This window comes from Asparagus officinalis, chromosome 4 (assembly GCF_001876935.1).
Source record: "Asparagus officinalis chromosome 4, Aspof.V1, whole genome shotgun sequence".
Lineage (NCBI taxonomy): Eukaryota > Viridiplantae > Streptophyta > Magnoliopsida > Asparagales > Asparagaceae > Asparagus > Asparagus officinalis.
Genome location: NC_033797.1, coordinates 98,327,394 through 98,344,720, shown reverse-complemented (window position 1 = coordinate 98,344,720; position 17,327 = coordinate 98,327,394). Strand labels below are relative to the sequence as shown.

Genomic DNA, 17,327 nt, shown 5'->3' with positions numbered 1-17,327 from the left:
CAAACCAAACATCAGATTGTAGGAAAAAATAAGCAAATTTTGCTGTGTTAGTTTTTTTGGGCCACTTCCTTCAATTTTTGGACCAACCAAACATGCCCTTAATAGATTTTCTTTGAGTCGGGCACTATTTTTGAAAAAAAAAAGTTATATTTTCAAACTAGAGATTGTTGTGTTTAATTTCTTGAGTTTGCTAACCGTAAGCAAAGATACAATTATGTTAACGTCCTACTTTTATGAATAAGAGATGATGCTCCTTTTTTTTGCAACCTAAAGATGCCTCTGGAGGAGGATTTAGGCTCCCTCTTTCTTAAAGATAATATTTTGAGGGAAGGAAGGTAAAAATTAATTTTTATGATAGGTTTCGTTAAATAAACAGTAGAATAATAAGATCAAACTCACATTCATTAAACACATAGAAAGAAAGTTTTAGCATAAAGATTCCAAACTTAATACAAACTATTTTTTTTTTTTGAAAATAAGTATTACAAACTAATTATAATGGCAAATAAAAGCTGAAGATCCAAGCCATTAAGAAGTCCAAGAGACAGAAGCTTTAGTAGTTGTGTGTGAAATAACTTCTTGAACCATATAAGTTTTTCATTCCCATATAAGATCTCTCACATTAATCATCCTTCTCTAACCTTGATATCTGTTGGCACTTCTTTGTCGACCAAATTAAGAAGCGCTGAGATTTCTCAATGAGTCAGTAAGTCTTTGCTATTCCTCACCATTTTTATGCACCACAACTTTTAGAAGAGAGTCTGGTTCATCTATTTGAGATTCACTATTCTGACTCCTCCAAGTTCTTTTAGCTTGTAACCTTTACCCCAGTAAGAGCAAATAGCCTTTTTCCTTTGGGGTTGAAGCCTTTCTAGTTTCTATAGAATCATTTTCTAAATAATAATCTTCTAATAATGAAATGTACTAGATAAGGGTGACATAACTACCAAGAGAGACTACCAAGAGAAAAGGTCTTACCCTTGCAACCTCTAGAGACTACCAAGAGAAAAGGTCTTACCCTTGCAACCTAGAGGTGATATTGGAAATAAAGAAAAGGTTATGTAACTGTTAACCTTTTGATAGTTATATAGCATACATATATCATAAGTTACACGATCTTTATTTTTTACTTCAAATATAAACATAAAAATTATCCACAATAAGGTTCAAAATAGGGATATGGTATCGAAATATGATTTTAATAAGTGTCAATAATTAAGGAAAAAGAGTCCTTTTTTCTCCCCTTTCCTCTATCATTCTCTCTCTCTTGTTTCACATGACATGGTTAAGAGATTAATATTAAGACATAAACCCATGTGCTAAGATGGATAAGGGACATGACTACTTAAAGAAAGGATTTCACCCTTGCAACCCGTATTGGAAATAGCGAAAGTGTAATGTAACTCTAGACCTCTTGATAGCATATATAGCATACCATATGTCATAACCTACATGATCTTTATTTTTTTACTTTAAATATAACTTATATAAAAGTTATTCAAGATAAGTTTAATAAATAGGAATGTGATCTCAAAATGTGATTTAATAAGGGCCAGTAGTTAAGAAATCAGTGTCCTCTCTTTCTCCCTTGTCCTCTATCAGTAGACCTCTCTTCTTTCACTTGCATGGTTAAGAAATTAGTAGTTAAGACATAAACTCATGGCAGTGATATAAGTTAAGACATACACATACAGACATGTATACACATGCAGAAAGACTTTGCACTGGTCCTAAAAGATACTTCTTTCCTAGGTGTAGTTTCGTTGCGCATCTATGCAAGAGAAGTGCCACTATGCTTCTACAGAGGATTATTCAATGCCCTTGAGGTGTAGACCCTATATGGTATAGCCGATACTTTCATCCATTCAATGCACTCATTGAAAATGAATCAACCCCCTATTATGAATTGCATGAATCTTATTGTAGGAAAAGTAAATTATGCATGACGTCATGGACACTCACACCATGGTTATGTCTAGTTCAGACTTTCCTTTCAAAGAATGAAGTGCATACTGACATTCCAGGTACATTGCATCTCTTGTCTGTATTATGTCAATTTAATTTTGGAAAGAGGTAAAGAACTTATGCAGAAATTTTGCTTAGTGGACATTCATGGATGATAAACATTTCGTAGTAGGAGGTTCATTCATGTTAACATCTCTCCATAAGAGGCTCCATTGTTCATGCATGTTCTTATATTTGATTTACTTCTTTCCTTTTGTAGCTCAATGTTTACTGTACATTGTTTTTCTTATGTTCAATGCATTGTTGATTAGCTTTGCATGTTCGATGTACATATCTCTTAAGGGAATGTATACATCGTCCCTAACTGGGGTAATTTTCCCCTATAGATTGAAGCAATGCCACACCAGAGCTCTTTCTTGTAAATTTTGAAAAAAATAAAGCATTTTTAAGCCATTAATATTTATCAAGGTTTGACCAAAGGGAAATGATGATTTTCTAGGGGTTGCATTAAATGCACTCATTAAAAGTTAATAGAAGGTTAGAAAGTATTTAATTATCTTCCAAAAATTGGATGAGGAGCATGAGGTACACCTGTCATTAGAACAAAAGTAACGGAAAAGAGACTATGAGCATCTCTGAGTCAAAGCAAGCGACAAAACCAAGAGAAGGACCATCCAGGTGGCTTTCCTCTGTGTTTTCCTTCTCCTTCTTGCTCATTACATTCACATCGTCTTTTAATGGCGGAGGTTGGAGGCAACACTACTAATTCCAGCGGCACAGTAGATGCCGGATTCGCTAAGCTTCAAGGGCAAGACTTTGAATACTATATGCAAAGTTATTCAATAATTCTTGGCCGGAATAGCAAAAAAGCTACAGTAGATGTTGATCTCTCTAATCTTGGTGGAGGGGTGAACATATCTCGCAAGCATGCAAGAATCTTTTATGATTTTGAGAAGCAACAATTCGCTCTTGACGTCATAGGGAAGAATGGATGTTATGTTCAAGGAGTTCTTCGTTTGCCTGGAAGTCCTCCAATTCAATTGCATTCTCAGGACTTGTTACAGTTTGGGAATTTACAATTTTATTTCTTGTTGCCCATGAGATCAATCTTTGCTTCAGCTGCTGCACGAGGGAACTACTCAGATCCTATTCATCCTGTTTCAGTGCTAAACAATCAAGTTCAACTATTGGATAGTGGGGATAGGAAGCAAACTAAAGAGGTTTCAAAGAGTTTGCAGGAGATAGATGGAAATTATGCTGTTTCCACCCAATTAACGGAAAAACTAGAATCATCTGGTTTATCGGGTAGGTAGTTAGATTTTATGTCCTCTTGATAGTTTCTTCCCTTTGTATTTGTGATGAATAAGGTAGTTTTTAAGGTCCCTTTCCATTAGGGATGGGTTATTTAGTCTTTCTGAATTGATTGCTTCTTGGGGATCTTCATGTTTAGTTAAGAATATGAGTATGTCATTACTTTTTCTTTTTTATATGTTTCCTATTTCTTTTATTTGTGATAACTATTGATGGCTCTTGTGACTTTTTATTAGTCAAATGAAATCCATGTGTATGTTTTGAGTGGTAAAAGCATATACAAAGGATTTTCATGATTATAGGTTTAGAGATTTAATTTGACTTGTCAGGAGTTGGTGATGTGAGGTCTTTGCAAGGCTGTAAATATCCAGAAAACTTGCTTGTAGGTTATATGATGTGATCTTTTTCATATATATCATTCATAAAGTATCAAATATAGCTGTTAAATATTGTATTTATTTCTTGTAGCTTATTATAGTTTTCCTTTTTAGGAGATCTTTTCTTTCTTAGGACTTTTTCAAATAGCCTATAATATGTATACATATACAAGTAATCATTCTCTTCAATAGTCAATCAAGAACAAGAGAAATTTTTTATCAACTCTTGATGTGGTATTGAAGCAACAAGTATTCCTTTAGTTGAGGCATGAGACCAAACTTGAGCATATCTTTGTATTGTAGGATTTAGCAAGGCAGTTCAACATAGTATTTAATTGTTAGATGGAGAAATTTATTATCTTTCTAGGAATTGATAATGAGCTTGTAATCGATAATGTTGTAAAGAAAAAATCATTTATGTGAGCCCTTATCTATGTTGAGTTAGACTTTCACGAGGTCCTGAACCCACACCATCTCTATAACTCTTCTCTGACTTCTCCCCATATGGCTCTAATTACTTATTTTATATTTATGCTATGTCTTCTTGCCTATGTGAACTTCAATGTTGTGTCCATGAGGACAGAAGAGAGCAAGATCTGGCCAATGACATTCTCTAGATCTCATTAGTGCTTGTCCATCATCAATGCCCTCTATTCTTTTGATTTGAGTTTATGCATGATAGTCTTATTTTATAGTTGACACTGCTGTTCTCTCCTATGTTATATTCTATGCATGCGATTGGTTGGGGACCTAAATAGTCACCCCTAGCTCCTCTCTCCTTTGCGAGTCCTCTTCGTTTGATCAAAATCAACAGGTTCCTTTCAGTCATACTCAACATTTGCGCCTCCTTCTAGTGGTCTTTGGCTCCCCCTAAACACATTCTCATCCTTTAACCTCTCTCATCGAGCTCCTTGCTATTACTAGCATGCTCTGGAAAGCCGCTTGCCATCTTATCTTGCCACTTGGCTCTGTCGTTTGAAGCGGGGTCCTCTTACAACTGTGATATCATCCATAAGTTTTTCTTTCTGATGAATTGCTCTCTACGACACAATATTTTTTTGTTCAACAAATTATCCTCTCCACAATCATGACATCAACCTTTGTGCCCTTCATCCTAAGATGTTTAATTATTTAACTCTTTTACGTTCATCTTACACAAACCCTTAGGGGGCGCAAAACTAGGAGTTTGAGTTAGGGAATATATCTTCTGTTAGATTTAAGTTTGTTGCACGGTGACCTATGAATTTCTTTTGGCGAAGACATGTTCAGTCAATTAGTATCTAAAATTTATCGTGTTGTTCAATAGGAATATGTTTGAATGTTTCGAGCATCTTAGTTTCTGTTTTCTTTACATAGTAGAGATAAGCATGCATATATTTGCACCTTTCACTGTTTATTTGCTTGTATTTCTGCAGATTTCTGGTGATAAGGTCCGATATATGTTTAGTGGAGGGTAGCATGTATGTGATTTTGTTGAAGCAGCTTCTTACTACTTCTATGATGCTAAGTAGAAAACTTGTGTGTGGTTGGTTTGTGCATGTATATATCGAATGATTAATATTATTACTATTGTGATCACATACTAGAGTTGACTACTGAGTTAACTTATAGAACCTGGTAACTAATCAGTTTCTCGTCAAAGAGAAAGGTCACTCTTGACACTATAAATTTGTCAAGAAAAAAGTGCCAAGATTTTATTTCACTTTTGGCTGAAATTTTGAATTATATTCCCTATTTTTCAGCAGGGGCTTTTACATATATACCCCTAAAAGTTCTATATTTGCAAATTTACCCTCCAAATCGTAGTATTTGCAAATTTAACCACCAATTCTCCAACACTAATATTCTACTCTCATACAAACACCATTAAGTTTCTAACAGCGGAAGATATTTTGATCTTTGTACTATTTCCCTAATTAACCACATTTGTCTTAGGCGTTAGTTTTTTCTACCTCTAACTAACCCATGGTCTATTTTGAGAAAAAGATCTACACTCTTCTCTTGATCTATTATTTTTCTTCTATGCTCAAATGTGAGGGCTTCTACTCTATCAATGGCTTTTTGATTTGCAATACTCGGTGATAAAGGTATTGCTCTCATCTCATTCAAACACTCAGCATTGTCCCAGTTCACATCCTCACTCGTCCACGTTCTTGCCATTGTTGCTACTGAATTTCCACATAGCGCTTGCAGTGCTAAAACCCTTTGGAATTATCATGGCTTTCATGAAGCTCAAATTTGAGAAACAATTGTGCTATAGGGATGATGACTTGATGAATTCTTAATAAAGTACAAATCAGAAAGCAACTTGTGTTTGCTTCTGAAAGAACTAGCATTGTTTCAAAGGATGAAAAAAATGAAGATCAAAATTTTTAGAGGGAATTAAAACTCTAATAGATCAATTTTTGAGGAGAAAAATGAATGGACAACTGAGTTCATAGATGCCATTTGTTTGCCAAGGGATTTTTGTCACACATTGTCAAAGATTTGAACAAGAGATGGGGAACAAGAAGTAGAAATTAAGGAGAAATAGCGGTGAGGATAGGGGAAGGCAATGGGTTAAAGCAATGTGTTCTAAGGATGGAGAGGCTGTGTTGGTAAATTTTGTAATTACAAACATAATCAAAATTATTTAACTAAGGGTATATTGATAATTATTAATAAGTTTTAAGTGATCTAAAGAAATTTCACATAATATACAAGGTCTTTAACATACCAAGTGAGTGTAGAAAATCCTATAGGATTGAGGGGTAAATTTGCAAAGATCAAGATTTAGGGGGTAAATTTGCAAATATTAATGTTTTGAGGGATACATATGAAAAAAACCATTTAAGTTATTAGATATTGAATAAATTCGTTTTGTGTTTTAGGAAGGCAGAGTGAGATTCATGCATACGAAACTACTTAATAGTGTTAAAAATACGAAGTGCAACTGGACCTTAATGGACGTTGATCTCCCTAAGTGATTAAGGCGATTCAGTCCCTTCTGGTTCTTTTATCTTTTCTTGTAAGCATGATGTTCACCATAGAGGGCTTCAATGAGAATTTGGCAAAGCACTTCAACCAGCTGACTGTATGAAAAGCAATTAAGTTATTCCAGAATTCCAAGCAGAGAAATAACTTCCCTCATTTCTATTTTATAGATATTTCTCTTGTTGCTTGAAATCATAGGGGACTATATCAACTTCTAATTGCAGATCAAATCATATGGAAAAGATGGGTGTCAAATGAAAAGGTCGATGTGAAGATCGATATTACTTGCTAACAAGATGGGGGACTTACTGGTCAACGTTATGTGAATATTGTATTGGTTTTAAGGAGCCTGTAATAGAACATTTTAATACAGGTGCAAATGGAGGATATGGATCGGACATGGTACTTAAGATATTCATTTCCACTTACTAATTATAGAAATGCTTGGATATGATTCAAATGGAATCAAATTCTAAGGTATTTGTATTTGTATTTGTATTCATGTAAAATTTTCGAATTCAAATCCAAAATCGAGTATCCGTTTTTGGATTTTTCGATTTCACATTGGAAGTTTGATCTTTGTCAAATATTCATGAATATTTATTGATTATTAAAGTATATTTATTTGTTATTAAACTATTTAAACTAAGAAGAAACATTTATTTGGTAAAAGAAATAGTATCAATTTTATAAAGAATTTGAGTTTTAAGTGGCATCTAAATTCACAATTGAAAATAATTCCTTTATAATTATGACGTATAATTATTTAATTTTAAATATTTGGTTAAACACAGATTTAAACCTCTTTAAGTCCTAGATTAGTATATAACTTAAGTAGAATGTGTGAGTGCGTTAAAAATGTGTAATACTACAAATATAAGAAATCAAAATTTTAAATGAATATCTGATAAGGAAATGAATTAAATATACATCTTGTTAAATTCTATTTGTATACGAATCAGGACTCTAAAACTATTTGTTTATTGGTAATTGAACTACTGAATCGAATGTAACCAAATAGTTAGGTGATCAATTAACGAACTATTTGTTAATTATTTGTGCTTTTTCCACCTCTAAGCACAAATATGAATACGCATACAGGTAGGGTTCAGTAAAGAAAACCCATATTCTTCATCTGTCAAACTAGGATACAGATATGGATTAGAAGTGAGATACAAAATGGATACGCAGATGACAACTATGATTGAAAAGTATAAATACCATGTGATACAAGAGCTATTTAAATAAAACAAAATCTTAGATGAGAGTCCATTAGTATGTTCTACGTATTAGAAAAGCTAATCTGGGATATGAGAATCATCAACATTGTTATCGCATCCATTTATTTAAGGTCAAAACGAGTGCAATTGTCTGATCGAGAATATCTGAATATTTGAATACATTTCCATGTATTTCACTTATATCCATATCATACCCAAAAAAAAAAAGGATATCCATGTTCTTATCCTCTCGGATACAATTAGTTGGAAACTTATATTCTGCATCCTATCAGATATAGCAATAAGTACGTTCATGGATCCATAAACTTTCGCTTCTCTACATTTTGTTTATAGTAGTTCTTTTATTTATGTGTGCTGATGTTTTAGTAAGGAGGTTTCATCGACTAGTTCATTTCTTTGGCATTAGGTGAAAGCAAAAGGAAGAAAATTATTTTCTTGGAGGGTGTCACTATCAAAGCGATATAGGAGTACATCTCTACTGATGCATTCAATTCTTTCTTTATTTTATTTTTTCTACTAATTGGTATGACATGAGCATTTCAGATGAATATTGCTGCATTGTGCGACACTGAAACTAACATTTCTATAGTGCCCCCTTATCCAGATGCTAGAGAGTTTCTTCCATCTATTTATATTTCACTTTGTTTTCAATACCGTGTCATTATCCACACCTTTGTGTATTCTGTAAACCCATAGGTTTAGTATCATTGCTGGAAGCAAGGGTACAGACAGGGGACACATATATAATATATCGACTAGTCAATTACAATTTTATCACTTTTCTTTCTTTCCATTTTGGATGACACCACTTGGTCCTCCATAGACAGCCCTCTTAGAAATCCATTCAAGAGTTCTCTTTCTCTTTCTCTAGAAAAGTTCCTTCCGCTGAGAACTGTGGGTGACCCGAATAGTTGGAAGGTCCTAATATGACTCCTAAGGTCTTGGGGTCCGGTTCTCATATTAAAAAAAGGAGAGAGAGATTCCTTCTGCTGAGGAGAAAATTGAGAACATGTCTCTTGGTTTTTTTACCCTTATTCTGCATTCCCTTATTCTGCATTCCCATTGTAGGTTGTTCCTAACAAAATCGTGATATTGTCTCTTAGTTAGTATAACCTATTTCTCTACCCCGGTGGCATTTAGACGGCTCAAAATCTGATTTTTTTTTTGAAATAGAGGTATAGGTTTTGTTCTCAACAATTGTGGTGGAAGAAAAATGGTAATAATGTTATATTTGCATTTTTATCGACAGATCATATATTTTGGCTTTATATCCTCTTTTTTTAATAAAAATTATAATTGTTTTATGACTTGCAACTGATAATGAAACCTTAACAACCTTCTAAAATGGGATTAAAATACATCTATTATTAAGTGGACTTATTATAACATGTTGCATATCATAAGATGGATTTACATTGAAACCACAAATACATAAAATATAATCAGTTTTCTTGTGTTCATATTGAATCCATGTATCGTATGATATAAGATATGGGGATTACTGAATAGACATAAGTTTCATAATGACAGTGGCAAGGATATGTTCTATTAGAAGCAATAAAGATAGAATAAAATGTTAATTAATTAAATATATAGGTTCTCATTATCTACCTAAATCGATGAAATAATTATCCAGTGCATGTGTATTAAGTCCTTCACATGTTTGCAAAGGGTCTGAGATTTGTTGTTATAGTACCTTTTTATGTCAGCGGACTCCTTATTCTTTATATGTTGTGTCAACACACTATCTTTAGAAACTTTTGAAAGCTTTCATGGCTCCAACAACTTTCTTGTTTTTGAAACTTGATATGGATCCAGAGTTTCCCACTTGTCATGTAATTCTTGTGTTCTAGTTGTATTAGATAACTGACACGGACATGGTCTTCCAAAATTGATGACCGACTCAATTTGAACTGACTATAGCTCACAGTGACGGATCCACATTGGAGGAAGTGGGTTCACGTGACCCCACTTCCTCTAGGGGATCATGAACAGAGAAATATTTGCTTCAGGTTAGGTACTTTGAAAATTTTAAATTTAACACACTATTGCACATACCATTTCATGTACGCATTCAATAAATATTTTGTTTGGATCCTGCCTTAGCCAAAACTTCTCACTGTCAAGTTTCAGTACACCATAATTGGTGGTATCTATCTCAGTTAAATCTCATTTGGTTCTAATATGTACATACAAACATGTTGTAATTTTTTTCTTTACCATGTACAATTTAAGTGAAAGTTCTGGATTTGCCTTTGCAAGCAATGACTGCTAATGATACTGATCAAAGATATAATTGCCTCAGTGATTGTTTGATGACATATATTAAAAAGATTATTTGATAGTGGTACTTTTTCTAGGTATGAGAGCTCATTGAGGATAATTATAATTTTTATTTTATTTATTAATTATGGTGACACCACTTTCTAGAAATCCTAGATCCGCCAGTTACAGTTGAAACTTCCTTCCAAAAATAAATTATCATTGTTTTTGTGTCTCGAGCTACGTTTGGGAACATAGTTTTTTTTGTCATTCTAGGGTTATGCTTTTTATGGTTTAAGCATCTACATTTTGTTTGGTACTTGAATTAAGATACACATAAAAAAGAATGAGCTAACCTAAATTGACAATTCATATTGATGTAAATTTTCTTCAATTTGTATCCTTCTCATCACACTGCTTGCTCTGCTAGTGGTAATGATTAGACAGTGAAGCACTTCCGTTGTGTTAATTTACGATCATGTTTCATGGCTTACCTATGTGTTGTTTTGCATGTTTACTTGTATATTTTCCTTGACTCCTTCTGGATATGACTCGTCTGAATCATATATCTTTTGTTAGATAGATAGAAATAGAGTGCAAATCCAATTAAAAAATATATTAATTACATAACTATCTAATGTGATATCAAAGCCAACTCAATCCATTAACTAAGTTAGAGAACTTCCTGTCGCACTCTTTAAATTGAACTGGCCTTTTGAAGTTACAGAAATGGATTTCGGTTGAATCGATAACACAAGAATCCAAGACCTAAATTTTCGAATCAAATCGCATAAGAACAGTTTAACATCGTTCAAAATTGATCTCTTCTCGCTCTTAATCTCTTTTCGTATTAGATGCCATTTTCATCTCTTTCATTTCATTAATTTTCTATTTGGACAAATTTAGATATTTTGCAAGGCATGTTAAGACCCCTCTGAAACAATCCTTGCATGTCGATGTTTTTTTAAAAACTTAGAAACACTGTCTCAAGAATTTATTATGCACGGGAAGTTTAAAAAGGTTAATGTTTAAAATTGATATGGAATATTCACTTTTCTCTATAAAAGGCAACAATCTTATTAGCAAGGTTTTAAATATCGGATATCGGGAAAATATGGAACGATTGGAATTCATATTGGATTGCGGATACTAGGGAAGTATCGGGGATATGTGTTAAATATCAGAGTGCTATATTAGATGATGTGCACATATAATAAAATATCATAAAATATAATCTAAACATACCTAATAAAATTTAAGCATTCAAAGATATAAATGACATATGTTTAGGATCACTAATCAACTTTTTAATACAAATAAAAGTCCATACCAAATTGCAATATTTAATTGAGGCGATATGCCACTTGATATATTGGAAAATAATGATATGTCACCCAAATTTTCCATAAGTGGTATATTATTTTGCGACAAACCATATAAAAAAATATATTAGCGAACATATTAACGATATATCGGCCATGCCGAGGATATATTGCCTAAAATTGCCAAAAACGGTAAAGAATATATAGACCATATCATTTCGCGGCAAGCCTTGTAACAGGATATATTAGACTAGGTATTGGACCATGTCGGGGATATTTAAAACAGTGCTTATTAATGACATGTTGACGAGGGACAGTGCTATTGTATGGACTTTCAATGGCAGTCCGATAGCAAACAAGAAAGAGAAAAATTAGGACAAGAGGAGTAGAGATAGGTTTTTAAGAATCACTCCTTTAGCATCAGACTAATCACCTTTGCAATTTGTTGTCAAACCTAACTCACCAATTTCACGCCAGGTATTATCTCTCACCTTTAAAAATAGGGTTTCACACAAGAGGCAAAATTGCATCAAACATTCTAAAGAAATTATAATTTTTTCATGAACATCTTCATAATTTTATGGAAAAGAGTTATAAGTCTTGTAGACTTACAGATTAAACATCAAGAAATTAGTTCGTTATAGTAATTCTCGATATGCTAAAAAACTTTCCCAATAATTAGATTCTAACAAGAAAGAACGAATCAAACAAAATTCCTAAGTATAATTTGCCTTTTGTAGATAATGTTATAAGAACCTTTTTATTAAAATTAAAATTCTAATACTAAAAGAAGTGTTGCCATTATTTTTCTCCTTTTGTTTGTGATTTCGAAGAGAAAGTCATCCTACATCACATGTCATATGTAGTTTTATTTAATATAATCTTTTCATTTATTGTTACTAAAACAATATAATGCAAATCGTTTCTCTCTTCAAATAACTGGACACTAATCATCTCTAAATAGATTAGTGATACTTACGGGCAAGATTTTCCTACCTATTTTAGATGTGGGTCCTGAGCTCATATAATCTATGTTAACTGTATCCTTTTGAGAATTAGTTAGTAGACAAAATGGTGAAGAGAATGATGATTACGAACATATAACACAAGGCGTCATGTGAAAAATTGTGAACTGAAGCCTTCATATGCGTCATAGCTAGCTTTGATGCTCGTGGTTTTGTTTTAAGCTTTTGCACTTTTATTTATATCCTGAAATAGTCCATTCTTGGCATATTGGTTTGATGAACTAATTGTTACAGAAGATTGTTAGCTAGCAGGTACGTAGGTGAATTGTCCAAAACTCACAGCTTAAGGTTTAGCATCTAAGTCCAACTATCTTGCAACTAAAAACTACCTCTTGCAGGATTCCACGCTCTTTTTTGTGCAACTATCATGTTCCCATCTCTTGGACAGCCTTTGTGGTGTAGTTCCACTTGTTGCATAAGGAAATTACACAAGACTGCAATAAGTGGACAAGATTTCGTATCATGTGTACATTCTTCTTTCTCTGATATGGTTTTAATTGCCAGTATTTGCATTTTTTTAAGAATGCGTATACTGGCAAAATGCTGTATTTTTGAAATTTAAGTTTGAAAACAGTTATTATTATATTCTCCTTCGCTCATTTGTGAAAGGATTTGTTGCTTGAGAATGATTTGAGCCATTCAGTCAAAAGAAAGGTAGTTTTGCAATAATGTGGTACACACTTCTTGTTTGTAGATTCTCTTGATAAGGCAGCAGACCTTCGCCTGCTGTTGCACTTGGAGGAAAAGGATGTTGTTGATTCCATAACTGCTGTACTGAATGATCTGTACAAGCCTGGAGAATGGATAACCATTGAAAAGCTTCACGCAAAGGTTAGTAAAGATATTTCTATTTCTGATGTTTCTTTTTCTATGCAAAATGTTAAATAAAAAATCTTTAGGAATTGTCTGCTTAATATTGACTACATTTTATCATATTGACCTTGTTCATTCAAGTAGAACACTTAAAGATTGGTATAGGGACAGTATTGACACCTGTTAATACTTTTGGAAACTGGATTGACACTGTTGATATTCAGCTAATGTTGGTTTGTAAATTTTTGGATTTGCATAAAAGTTAGTATTTTAAGAAAAAAATTTAAACTCTTCCACAGTAATCATTAATAAAATCCTATGCTATAAATAACATATTTAACATCAAGCAGTAATATCATGCTGTACCACAAAGCACATGTGACATGAAACAACATAAACATATGAAATTAATAAACAAGAGAAATTAACAAATAACAGGAATTAGAAGTTCTGCCCACTGTTCTTGAAACTAACTGTTGAGTCTTAACATGTCATGATAAAAATGCGACTTAGAAAGACCAAAGTACCCCTCAACCATAAAAAAATGGATTTTTCGCAAAATGAGAGAGAGAGAGAGAGAGAGAGAGAGAGAGAGAGAGAGAGAGAGAGAGAGAGAGAGAAAAACGGCATCATAAATTGGCCGGGCTCTTCTTTTACTGGTGGGGTTCCTTTTTGACTGAAATGGGTTTTTTCACAAAAGGATATTTTGGTCTTTTCACATTTTACAGTAACAACGTTAGCGGGTTTTGTTGAGAAAAGTGTAAAAGTTTGGGGGTTGTGAGACACCCCATAGTTGTAAAGGTTAAGCCGAATTTCAAAGTTGAGAGGGTTATCTACTGCACCTACAAACTTGAGGGTGGTTAAGTTGATTTTTCAAAGTTGATGGGGTCATCTACAATAACCCCAACATTGAGGGGAGTTTATTCGAATTAAAATAGTTGAGGAGGGATTTTTTGAGACATGCCCCATAGTTGAGGAGGGTTTTCTAAGATATACACGGTAAAAAATAGTATAAACTAATCTAAAGACAATACTTTGAAAGCTATTGAGAACTGTTAAGTTAATCAGTATAGCAATTCACAAATCAGATCATGATTAAAGAGAGGCAAATTTAGCAATGCAAAGGATGAATGTTGAACAATCAGTTTGTTACACTGAAAGTAAAGCTTCTTAAATTTCTGAGACTACATTTGGTTTCTCTTTTTAATTCATTTATGGAGGGTTATTAACCCACATACCTTAAATCTTTCTCATTAGCTATTTTATCTTACAATATTTCATCAAAACCTCATCTAAACTTCATCAAAATTTCCAAGATATGTCAAATTTTGCTAATTTCCTTCACTATTTTAAAGTAAATTTCATTTAGTTTTATTTTCAAGTTCTTGGTACTGAAATTCTTATACTCTGATTCAATATTGGTGAAATCGTGGAAGTTGCTGACAATGATTCCTAAAAGAGATGCATAAAACTGATAATAATACTTGAGATTTTCAAAGCTTGGCTGGATGCATGACTCACACATTGTCATGATTATTGTTCGATCTTTTTAACAATGGTTGTATAAGATACCATACTGTGTGCATTGTTCTTGAGTGTTGACATGGAAGGTATGGGCAGTATGAACAACCAGTATTTTTGAATTATATTAATACATTGTAGAACCATCAAAGTCAATTTTATTTCTCATGTCCTTAAAATCTTGCAAGATAATCATATACATCACCCCGTTGCTGTCAGACGAAACTCTGTTACGCTGGTATCAGATCGCTAGTTGCATCATAGCTTTCGCTTTTTAAGTGTAAGGCTATGATATCAAACTTGCTGCATTTTTAGCCATTTCTTGCACATGGACTCAATATTGTCGTGATGACTTTTACATTGTGATGACTTTGTTATCTTTAGGCAATGGCGTCTATATTATATGTGCATAGGTACAACAGGAGAGCCTACTTTTATACTAGACATGTTTAGTGACGTGGTGTTGTCATCACATATCTGGGACAGTTAGTATAAATTAATAAAGCATGTTTTACATGATATATTCACATCTAATAGCTCTTGGCTCAAATGTTTTGGTTTGTGCAAAGACAGCATTGGCCATCCTATGATGTCAGAGTAAGTTAATCATCAATATGTTCACTAAACTTGCAAAAGTTCCCTTTGGAAATTAGTTAGTTTTGATTCTAGACTTCGAAGAATGCAGCCTTCTAAATTACTCAATTTGAGTGTGAATCTAGCCTAAGTGAGACTGTCCCCGCCTCCCATCTCTGTCAGCTACCTGAAAGTATTATAAATCAACTGTTTTCCTAGTTTATTTCAATTCCTTAAAGAAGAGGAACAGGAAAGCATGCAAAGATCAGCTGACAGGAAGCACACGGACTAATCTACCCATTTTCCATATATGTTAGCACTACTAGTCTATAACAAATGCAAGCCTTTTTAAGTATGTCATCACTGAGAATTAGCTTCTATGTCATCACTGAGAATAAGCTTCTCTATAAGCCTATGATTACTATTTTGATTTTCAGCATTCATTAAGGTAATAATTACACCGATGGAATTTCTCTTAGTGTTACAGAATTTATTTTCTTTCCTTTTAGTTGTTTGGGAGAAAAGTTGATCTTTTCCACCAAGTTTCGTTTGATTCTTTTTTCGCAATAAAGATGAAGAAACTCAAGTAAAAGATTGCCCCTAATAACCTGTTAGCTATTATCCATATGAGCAATTTTACCATCCTGCAGTAAAATATAGAGCAACAAGTTTAAAATCCGAAAAATGCTTAGAGGGTCACTCCCCAAAATACACATGACAAACATCAATTGTAGGACTTTCGTTTTGTCCTAGCTAGATCATTTTCTTGAAACTTTTTATGCATCCATCTGTTTTTCCATTGAACTTAGGTCAAGCACTTTAATATTTGTATGTGTTCTTCTGTGCTGATTTTGACTTTAATCTTTTTTTTCCCCCCTTCTCCTTTCCTTTTTTGAGACTTGATACAGCTTGTCGAAAAATATGGGAGTTTGTGGGACCCAAGCAGAGTGAGAAGGTACCTGGTCACCGACCAGTTGCCAGGTGATACTACCGGGAAACCATGGAGTTATCTCTTGGCCTTGCTCAACAAGTACCCTGATAGCTTTGTGATCACTACTAGGTCATCTGACAAGGGGACAATCGAGTTTGTCTCCTCAGTTTCCCTAATCTCCTAAGGTATTTATTACATTTCCATCTTCAAAATAATGTTTTCATAGAAACAAACTTGTTGCAGGTTTGTGAGCTTGTGCTGTCTCTCTATGTATAGTAAACTCGAACCCAACCTGCTGGTGCAAAACTTTTGTTCTGGCTCCTTGTGGGTTTCCTCGGTCTCTCTGTTCTGTACTAGATAATGAAAACTATTAGTTTAATTAACTCGTTCTGCCTGTAAATTATATGTCGAAGGCTAAATGCCACTTCTTTTGTCGCGTTAGTCCAAGAGAACCAGCAAATTTTCAAGAAAGAAATTGCAGCATCTTCAATATGAAGTAGGTAAATGATGATGGCTTGTGTAGCCTGTCTATTACTTCGTTTAACAGGAAAATACGTCGAACTTGCATACTCAGCCAATAAAGCTAGAGGGAAACTCCTACATCAGTCTGGTTCCTTCCATTCTTTTATCTTATCAGAAGAGCTTTTTCCATGGATAATGAGTGAAATGGCCCCATGATTGCTTGTAGGACATTATTACTATAGCTTCACCAATTGCAGTCATTTCTAATTTGCACTTAAAAAAGAATCATAACTTTATTGTAGACAAATCAACGGCTGGGATAAATGTGATGGTATCTCCACTATTTTTATTTATTTATTTATTATTATTATTGTTTTTGTGGTGGAGAAGATCCTAATCTGATATATTGTTAGAATCCGTAATTAATTCATTGACGGCTTCTTCTATCATTTGATAAATACTAAAGTAATTAAAATGCCACCAATAATTAAAATGAAATTCAAAAATTAAAAGAAGAGGTCTTACTTGAATAATTGTTGATTGAATAATTT

General features: G+C 33.4%; 1 protein-coding gene across 2 annotated transcripts; it reads left to right on the top strand.

Annotated features, from left to right (window-relative positions):
- Window positions 2,031–17,104, top strand: LOC109837889 (FHA domain-containing protein FHA2-like). Of its 2 annotated transcripts, none has more exons than XM_020406268.1 (3): window positions 2,031–3,270; window positions 13,171–13,307; window positions 16,292–17,104. In XM_020406268.1, the coding sequence occupies exons 1-3, from the start codon at window positions 2,703–2,705 to the stop codon at window positions 16,496–16,498; spliced, it is 912 nt and encodes a 303-aa protein (XP_020261857.1). In that variant the 5' UTR covers window positions 2,031–2,702; the 3' UTR covers window positions 16,499–17,104. The 2 variants fall into 2 exon arrangements, with proteins under 2 accessions (XP_020261857.1, XP_020261858.1); XM_020406269.1 differs by having other exon boundaries at window positions 16,281–16,378.